The 9,467-nt window shown below is 34.0% G+C and overlaps 1 protein-coding gene and 1 long non-coding RNA gene across 5 annotated transcripts in view; one reads left to right on the top strand and one right to left on the bottom strand.

Annotated features, from left to right (window-relative positions):
* Positions 1-9,467, bottom strand: part of LOC147841600 (uncharacterized) — a 26,822-nt gene that overhangs the window by 911 nt on the left and 16,444 nt on the right. Inside the window, exons 6-7 of one of the 2 annotated variants that reach the window (XR_015504782.2) lie at positions 8,495-8,741; positions 2,949-3,047 (exon numbers count right to left, since the gene is read on the bottom strand). This is a non-coding gene — a long non-coding RNA (uncharacterized LOC147841600). The remainder of the gene's footprint in view (positions 1-2,948; positions 3,048-8,494; positions 8,742-9,467) is intronic. The other variant, XR_015504783.2, reaches the window with a different exon arrangement.
* Positions 1-9,467, top strand: part of cyp4f3 (cytochrome P450, family 4, subfamily F, polypeptide 3) — a 26,685-nt gene that overhangs the window by 8,139 nt on the left and 9,079 nt on the right. Inside the window, exons 4-6 of one of the 3 annotated variants that reach the window (XM_087274441.1) lie at positions 2,968-4,796; positions 7,386-7,697; positions 8,518-8,800. In XM_087274441.1, coding sequence (XP_087130567.1) covers positions 7,513-7,697; positions 8,518-8,800 — 468 coding nt within the window. In that variant the 5' untranslated portion in view covers positions 2,968-4,796; positions 7,386-7,512. 3 annotated transcript variants of the gene reach the window in all.

The following is a 9,467-nucleotide window of genomic DNA, read 5'->3' as shown; positions in this document are numbered from 1 at the left end:
TGATTATTATTATTAATTAAACTCTAAATAAGAAATTCACACCAACAGTAGGTGCAAGTAAACGTCTAACGAGTGAGTCATTGATTCATTTGATTCGTTCCAACAGATGACTCACTCAGTAAGGATTCTCTTTATGAACGGATCATTGAGTTATTGATTCAAATGATTCATTCTATTTGTGGATTCATTTAGAAACTATTTAGAAACATCTTGTATGTTGATTGAAGGTGTGTGACTATTAAAAATGTTTTTTGTATAACTTTACACTAACAGGTTCTTCTAATAGTAATAGTGTTGGCAAAACTGAACCAAAACAGACAATATTGTGGGCAAAATGCAACAGAATATGAACTACTCATTATATAACTGTTGTATAAACTGCATTCAATTGTGTGTGAAAGTGTTATATAAATTACATTTCAAGAGTTCACACTTAGCTGATGATTGATTATGAGCAAGTTTGGCATGCCGTCCCGGGAGACAGCCCTGAGCCCAAAAAGTCCTTGAGCCCTGGGCTCCCTCCCGTTTGCAGGGCGAGAGAGGCGCTTTGAGCTCTCGACAACTCCCCCCCTTGATAAGAGCTGATGACTAAAATGATTGCTGTAAAGAGATGTGCTGCAGGATGACAGTTTGACTGTAGAGATAAATTTAGATTGATCAATTCGCTTAGTGCATGTTTTTGGAATGTGGGAGGAAACCGGAGGACCTGGGAAAAACCCACGCGAGCACGGGAAGAACATGCAAACTACGCAAAGAAATGACCACCAGCGTGTTAAAGGACTAGAACCGGTGACGTTCTTGCTGTGAGGCAACAGTGCTAACCAATGGGCCACCGTGCCGCCCTACGGGAAAGGTGGAGAAGGGTGGAAGGGGGGATTCTTCAAATCGAAGATGGCTGTAGTGAGAAACCCTGGCTGTTTATAGTGGGTTGGGACAGGCCTGATTGGTGGATCATAAGTAGCTAATGCAGAACCAGCCGTGTTCAATCATAATCACGTGATCCTATCGAAATTAGTTTATAAATGAACTTCACTTGTTTGATTGATTTATAAAAGCAGTATATTCAAGCCCTGTAAAATAAATACTTGGTGCCCTTAACTGGAATAAACATGTCTAATGAATTATTTTAGAAATCCATTCATTTACGGCTTCCCAGTGCTGGGTTGCAGCTGGAAGGGAATCCTCTGATTAAAACATATGCTGGATAAGTTGGCGGTTCATTCCGCTGTGGTGACCCCAGAGTAATAAAGAGACTAAGCCGAAACGAAAATAAAAGAATGAATGAATGTTTGTATTAACATAAAAACACAAGTTGTCATAACTTAATAATCATATAATGCTTTACCATGCATATGTGCTGTGAAAGTGCCCTACATCAGTTTACACTGACCACATTTATAATGCCAGCATTGGTAATAATAATCATAAAGATTTTAAATAATTAATATATAATGAAAGTATTAGTGCAATTCAGCTTTAGATTACAGCAATAAATGACATATTAAAATATGATCACAGTAGCAAATCTGTGTTTTGAATCGCAATGCTTCACTAATTTTCCTGTATTTCCGATCAATAAAGCTGCATCTCTACTGTTTGACAAATTAAAAACTAATTACGGGTCGCCATACATTTGAATAATAATTTATAGTAATTATATTGTAAATAGATAAATATTGCTTAATATATAATTAAGAATTATATGAATATTAAACATTGAATCAAATGAATTAGCCTTATGAGTCATTTAAACTTAAATTACATTTAAACGGATTTAAAATCAGGTTTAATAACATAAAAACATGCAATTGCATAACTTTTTACCATGCATTTATGCTGTTATCATATTAAATAGCATTACATCAATTGACAGTGACCATAGATACACTTATAATGCCAGAAATATTTAAAATAATTAATATATCACGTTTAAAGGATTTCCGAAGGATCAATGGTGAATAATGCAGAAAATTTAGCTTTAAATTACAGCCATAAATGACATATTAAAATATGATCTCAGTAGCAAATCTGTGTTTTGAATCATAATAATATTTCTCTAATTTTCCTGTATTTTCAATCAATAAAGCTGCATTTCCACTGTTTGAAACATAAAAAAAACTAACTACTGGTCGCCATTCATTTAAATATTATATAGTAATTATATTGTAAATAGATAAATATTGCTTAATATATAAATAAGAAATATATGAATGGTAAACATTGAATCAAGAGAATTAGCTTTATGAGTCATTTTAACCTAAATGACATTAAACTGACCTAAATTAACTTGTATAACTACTAAAAAAGGTTGAACAAGTTTTAACAACATACGTCATCATAACTCATTGATCATATAAAGATTTACCATGCGTTTATGCTGTGGAAGTGCATTAAAGCATTGGTAATAATAATAATCATAAATATTTTTAATAATTAATATATCATATTGGAGGGATTTCATTAAAGACTGCAGTAATGATGCAGAATTTAATTACAGCATTACATTACATATTTAAATATGATCACAGTAGCAAATAGATATTCTGAATATACTTTACAAATTTTACTGTATTTTTGATCAATAAAATTGCATTTCTATGTGTCTCTGCTTTAAATTTGATTCATAATTTAGAATAATTAATTCTGTTTTACGATGTTAATTATTGTTTTATATTATAATGATTAATTATATTAATAATAAACAATTAGTGCAATCAAACGAATTAGCCTTAAAATGCATGTAAAACATGCAATAACACTGATTTTGAACATGCTAAAACCATGCATGTCTGCTGTTATATGAAAGTGCATTACATGACCACATTTATAATGCCCGCATTGATAATAATAATCATAAATGTATCATGATAATTAATGCATCATATGCATATTAAATTCATGTTTAAATTAAAGAAATACATTACATATTAAAATATCAACCAATTCACCAATGTGTGTGTTTGCCAGGTAATTGTCTGCTGCTTCAGAGCGGTCAGGAATGGTCTCGTCACCGCAGACTGCTCACTCCAGCGTTTCACTTCGACATCCTCAAGAAATATGTTCACATTTTTAACCAGTCCACCAACATCATGCATGTACGTCACACTTCAGCATACACAGAATCAGAATTATTTGCCCTCCTGTTTATTATACTGAGAGCAGATTTTTCAACACATTACATGCTTATGATAATCGTGTTAATAACTCATCTCCAATAACTGATTTCTTTTCTCTCTGTCATGATGACAGCACATAATATTAGACTAGATATTCTTCAAGACACTAGTGTTCAGCTTAAAGTGACATGTAAAGGCTTCACTAGGGTAATCAGGGTAAAGTTAGGGTAATTAGGCAAGTCATTGTATAACAGTGGTTTGTTCTGGAGACAATCCAACACTAATATTGCTGAAGGGGCCAATAATATTGAGCTTAACATGACTTTAAAACTATTAGGGACTGCTTTTATTCTAGCTGAAATAAAACAAAGACTTTCTCCAGAAGAACAAATATTAGAGGAAACACGATGAACAACTCCTGAATCTGCTCAACATCATCTGGGAAATGTTTGAAAGATTAAATATTGCACAGGAGGGCGAATCATTCTGACTTCAACTGTATACTCGGCTCTTAAAGTTAACACTTGGGTTTGTGTGTGTGTTGTTTTACTGGCAGAAATGTCACGTCTGACATCTGCAGTGCTGACCGCATCCTGAAACAGCATATTTTTCACATCTCATAATAATCCGGCAGCTCAGACATTAAGAGATGATCAGAAACAGAGACTGAGGGTCTGTCCATTGCAAAATCAAAATAGAGACGACATTTTACAGATTTTATCTCAGTTTATTTTTTAGTCATGTCTTTCTTTAATTGTGTTTATGTAATTGTATATGCACATTCAGAAAAAATGTTGGATTGAACGATAATAGTAAAAATAAAATTCATTGCAAATCAAAATAAGTTACATTTTAAAGACACTTCTTTTGTTATTAATATTTAGAGCTATTTTCTATATGTGTTTTTAAAATAAATTTTGTAAGCAACAATTAATATATATAAATACAGCAGAAGTCGAAATTATTCGCCCCCTTTGAATTGTTCTACTTTTTTAAATATCTCCCAAATGATGTTGAACAGATTCAGGAAATGTTCACAGTATGTCTGATAATATTTTTTCTTCTGGAGAAAGTCTTATTTGTTTTATTTCGGCTAGAATAAAAGCAGTTTTTAATTTTTTAAACACCATTTAAGGTCAATATTATTAGCCCCTTTAAGCTATATATTTTTTGATAGTGTACAGACCAAACCATCATTATACAATAACCTGCCTAATTACCCTAACCTGCCTAGTTACCCTAATTACCCTAGTGAAGCCTTTAAATGTCACTTTAAGCTGTATAGAAGTGTCTTGAAGAATATCTAGTCTAATATTATTTACTGTCATCATGACAAAGAGAAAATAAATCAGTGATTAGAGATGAGTTATTAACACTATTATGTGCAGAAATGTGCTGAAAACATTTGAAGAAATTCAGGAAAAAAATAAACGGGGGCGAATAGTTTTGACTTTCTCTCTCTCTCTCTCTCTATATATATATATATATATATAAACAAAAATATAAGATCTACCTCTTGTTTTTTTAGCATTAATAGGTGTTTGTGTGTGTTCAGTAGTGCATGTATAAGCATAGTGTTTGCCTGTGCGAAGTAGTATGTGTGTGTGTGTGTGTGTGTGTGTGTGCGCGCATGTTTTTGCAGTAGTGTTTTTGTATTTGTGTGTGCATGTGTTTGCAGTTGTAATTTTTTTTTTTTAAACATTTATTTGTGATGATTTTCTCAAGCTTTAACAAAACATTTTGTACATTTAAAGTTGTAATTTTCCCCCCATTTTCGAACATTGCCGCCGAAATAAATTAGCAAACAAATAAAATTAAAATACAATTACAACAGGAATAAATAAAAGTATAGCAAAATTGAAAATATTGTTAATAATAGTAAATAATTAAATAAATAAAAATAAAAAAATTATATATATATATATATATATATATATATATATATATATATATATATATATATATATATATATATATATATATAATAATAATAATAGTAAATTAATAAAAAATAAATAAATAAACTTAAAAAAAAAAAATTCAAATAAATAATTACCTACAGTACATGTCAATACAAATCAATATTCTGTTACATTTATAGTGGTCCTTTACATACATATCAAACTAAACCATATTGGTGATCACAGTTAAACCTGTTTGCACAGATTTATTTATATAAATCAGTTAAAGGAGAGAGTCTTCCTTTTCCCAAAACATGTAATCATAGGTTGCCATGTCTCATAAAATTTTTGGACTGATCCCTTCATTAAATACTTAATTTTCTCTAATTTCAAATATAAAATCAGATCACACATCCACATTGAAGCTTTAGGTGAAGCTGCTGATTTCCACTCAAGTAGTATTCTTCTCCTTGCTAACAAAGTAGCGAAGGCGAATACATTTTTTTCCTTGTTTGTCAACAATATATTGTGTTCTGGTACCCCAAAGATAGCTAACTCAACACTAGGTTTTATCTCTAAATTAAAGGCGTCATTTAATGTTTTAAATATTTGTGTCCAATAGTCACTCAACTTTTGACAAGCCCAGAACATATGGAAAAAGTCTGCCTTTTCACTTCTACATCGATCACACACCTCATCAATAGAAGGATATATTTTTGAGAGTCTACATTTTGTGTAGTAGGCTCGATGAATAATTTTAAATTGTATGAGATTGAGGCGTGCGCAGGAAGTGGATCCATTTACTCTACTCAGAGCCTCTTCCCATATATTATCAGGGATTTCAGTTCCAATGTCGTTTGCCCACTTTCCTCTAATTCGGTCAATTAAAGCATCATTTGGAGACATGATAATCATGTATAATGCTGCAATTTGACCTTTAAGAGCAGTAGGAGATTGTAGAATTTTATCCAGCATTGAGGCTGGTGGTAAATCAGGAAAAGTTGAGCTCTGAGCTTGGACAAAGTGTCGGACCTGGAAATAACGAAATAGATTGGAATGTGCCAATTGAAATTTTTTGGAGAGGTCACTAAAATTAGCGAAGGTGTTGTCTATATAGAAGTCACAACATCTAGCCAGGCCTGCCTTCTGCCATTGAACATATGTGAAATCTAGCTTACCGGGAGGAAACAAGTGGTTATTACATAAAGGGTTTAGCATAGAAAAATCGGTCAGTTTATGCTTCTGTCTAAACTGGGACCATATCTTGAGTGTAGAGCATACAACGGGGCTTGAGGAATAATTAGACGGAGAAAATGGTAACTTCATTGTTATTAATGAAGAAAGTGATGTAGAAATACAGGTATTTGCTTCAGCTTTACACCAATCAACCTCTGGGGTATTATACCAACTAACAATTTTTTGGAGGTTAGCGGCCCAGTAGTAACTAATAAAATTAGGAAGTGCTAAACCTCCCTGGGATCTATGTCTTTCAAGAAGCTCCTTACTGGTTCTGGGATTCTTCCCATTCCATAAGAATGATAAGATAGGTGTATTTATTTTATGGAAAAAAGCTTTTGGGAGAAAAACTGGAAGGCATTGAAATAAGTATAAGAATCGAGGTAGGATATTCATTTTTATACAGTTCACTCTGCCTGCTAAGGATAATTGTAGTGCGTCCCATCTCTGAAGATCCAATTTAATTTTACTTAATAGTGGTAAGAAATTTTTTGCATATAAACCTGAAAAACTGCAGGTAATATGGACTCCCAAATATTTAAATCCAGATTGTGAAACCCTAAATGGAAGGGATGTTACATTAATTTGTAAAGCAAGGGAATTGATTGGAAAGCATTCACTTTTAGAAAGATTTAGTTTATATCCTGAAAAACTACCAAAATCAGATAAATTTTTTACTATCTTTGGGACGTTTTCAACTGGATGTGAAATGTATAACAACAGGTCGTCTGCATATAAAGAGACCCTGTGTTCCGACCCCATTCGATCAATTCCCTGGATAGACTGCGAAGATCTAAGCATAATAGAAAGTGGTTCGATTGCTAATGCAAAAAGAAGAGGGCTTAAAGGACAGCCCTGCCTTGTTCCTCTAAATATTGGAAAAAATTGGGAACGTATTTTATTTGTAATAACAGATACTTTGGGATTAGAATATAGCAATTGGACCCAGGCTATAAATTTTGATCCAAAACCGAATTTTTTTAAAACTGTAAATAAATAGTGCCACTCCACTCTATCAAACGCCTTCTCTGCGTCCAGGGACACCACCACCTCTGGGGCCTCCCTGGACGCAGGAGAATACAGAATACCAAGAAGTCTTCTTAAATTAGTAAATGAGTGACGACCCCTGCAGTTGTAATTTTTATGTGTGTGTGTGTGTGTGTGTATGTTTGCAGTACAGTGTGTGTTTGTGCATGTGTTTGTCAGTGTGTGCATGTGATCACAGTAGTGTCTGTGCTGCTGTGGTTTGACAGCTGAAGATGACTGTTTTTACACCAATGAGTCAGAAGTGTGAGTGTGTGTGTGTGTGTGTTGTGCTGCAGGATGAGTGGCGCCGCCTGCTGGCCAGTGGTGAACACAGTGTGGACATGTTTGAGCAGATCAGCTCTCTGACGCTGGACAGCCTGTTGAAGTGTACATTCAGCTGTGACACACACAGCCAAGAGTGAGTCTCAACACACACACACACACACACACTAAACAGACACTACACACATACAATAACGCAAACACAATAGACACTATACACTCACAAACACACACTAAACAGTCATTATCACACACAAACACACTAAACAGACACTACACACAATGCATACACACACTAAACAGACACTACACACACATAAAATACACTCACAAACACACACTATAGACACATAAACACACACTAAACAGACAATATACACACTAACACACTAAACAGACACTACACACACACATACAATACACGCATACACAATAGACACTATACACTCACAAACACACACTATACACACATAAACACACTAAACAGACATTATACACACACAAACACACTAAACTGACACTACACACAATGCATACACACACACTAAACAGACACTACACACACATAGAATACACTCACAAACACACACTTTACACACATAAACACACACTAAACAGACAATATACACACTAACACACTAAACAGACACTACACACACACATAAAATACACGCATACACAATATACACTATACACTCACAAACACACACTATACACACATAAACACACTAAACAGACATTATACACACACAAACACACTAAACAGACACTACACACAATGCATACACACGCACTAAACAGACACTACACACTCACAAACACAAACTGTACTATACACACACAAACACTCACACTAAACAGACATTATGCACACACAGAATTCACACACATACACTAAACAGACATTATACACACACACACACACACACTCACCCTTCTCTCGGTCTCTCCATCAGGAAGCCCCGTCAGTATATCTCTGCTATCCTGGATCTGTCTCGTCTGCTGGTCCAGCGTCAGCACTATCTGCCGTATCACTGGGACTGGCTGTACTGGCGCTCTGCTCAGGGTCGTCGCTTCCAGCAGGCCTGCGCCGTCGTCCACCAGTTCACCGCAGACATCGTGCAGGAGCGCCGAACGCAACTCGACCAGCAGAGCGACCCAGAATCACATCCAGAAAACACTGGACGATACAGGAAGAGGAAGAACACAGACCTCATAGACCTGCTGCTGCTGGCCAAGGCAAGAACACACTCATCACTAAACACTCGTCACGTCTCTGCTGCAATCATTTCAGCAAAAATACTCAAAAAATATGAAAATATATTGTAATTCAATATGGCTGGTTACTATGGGGATATATAATAATGTGCAATTTATATTTGTGAGGTAATGCTGAATTTCTTAGCATCGATACTGTGGTCTGTAGTGTCACCTGATCCTACAGAAATCAGTATAATGTGCACAAAAATACAGGAAAGATTGTGATATATTATTAGAATTGAAATTAACTGGTTTCTGTGGGAATATATAGATATGTGTAATTTGAATTTGTGATGTAAAGCTGAATTTTTAGCATCATTACTGCAGTCTGCAGTGTAAAAATAATCCTTCAGAAATCAGTAGGCCTATATGATGACAAATTAAAAACATAAGGTACAACATAACATATAAACAAACTATATATATATATATATATATATATATATATATATATATATATATATATATATATATATAGGCTTACTATGGAGACAGATAAGACTCAAAAGAAATTCACGCAAAAGACACGATGTACACATGCGTAGCCAAATTCACGTGCGTAAAATATTTATTTATATTCACAAAAAATGTTCACGTGCTCAAAATAAAAATACATTTTCATAAAATACGTTTCACAAATGCAAAA

This window comes from Danio rerio, chromosome 12, assembly GCF_052040795.2.
Source record: "Danio rerio strain M-AB ecotype USA chromosome 12, GRCz13ab, whole genome shotgun sequence".
In the NCBI taxonomy this organism is placed as follows: domain Eukaryota; kingdom Metazoa; phylum Chordata; class Actinopteri; order Cypriniformes; family Danionidae; genus Danio; species Danio rerio.
The sequence above is the reverse complement of the archived record's forward strand: the minus strand, read 5'-3'. Positions and strand labels throughout refer to the sequence as shown.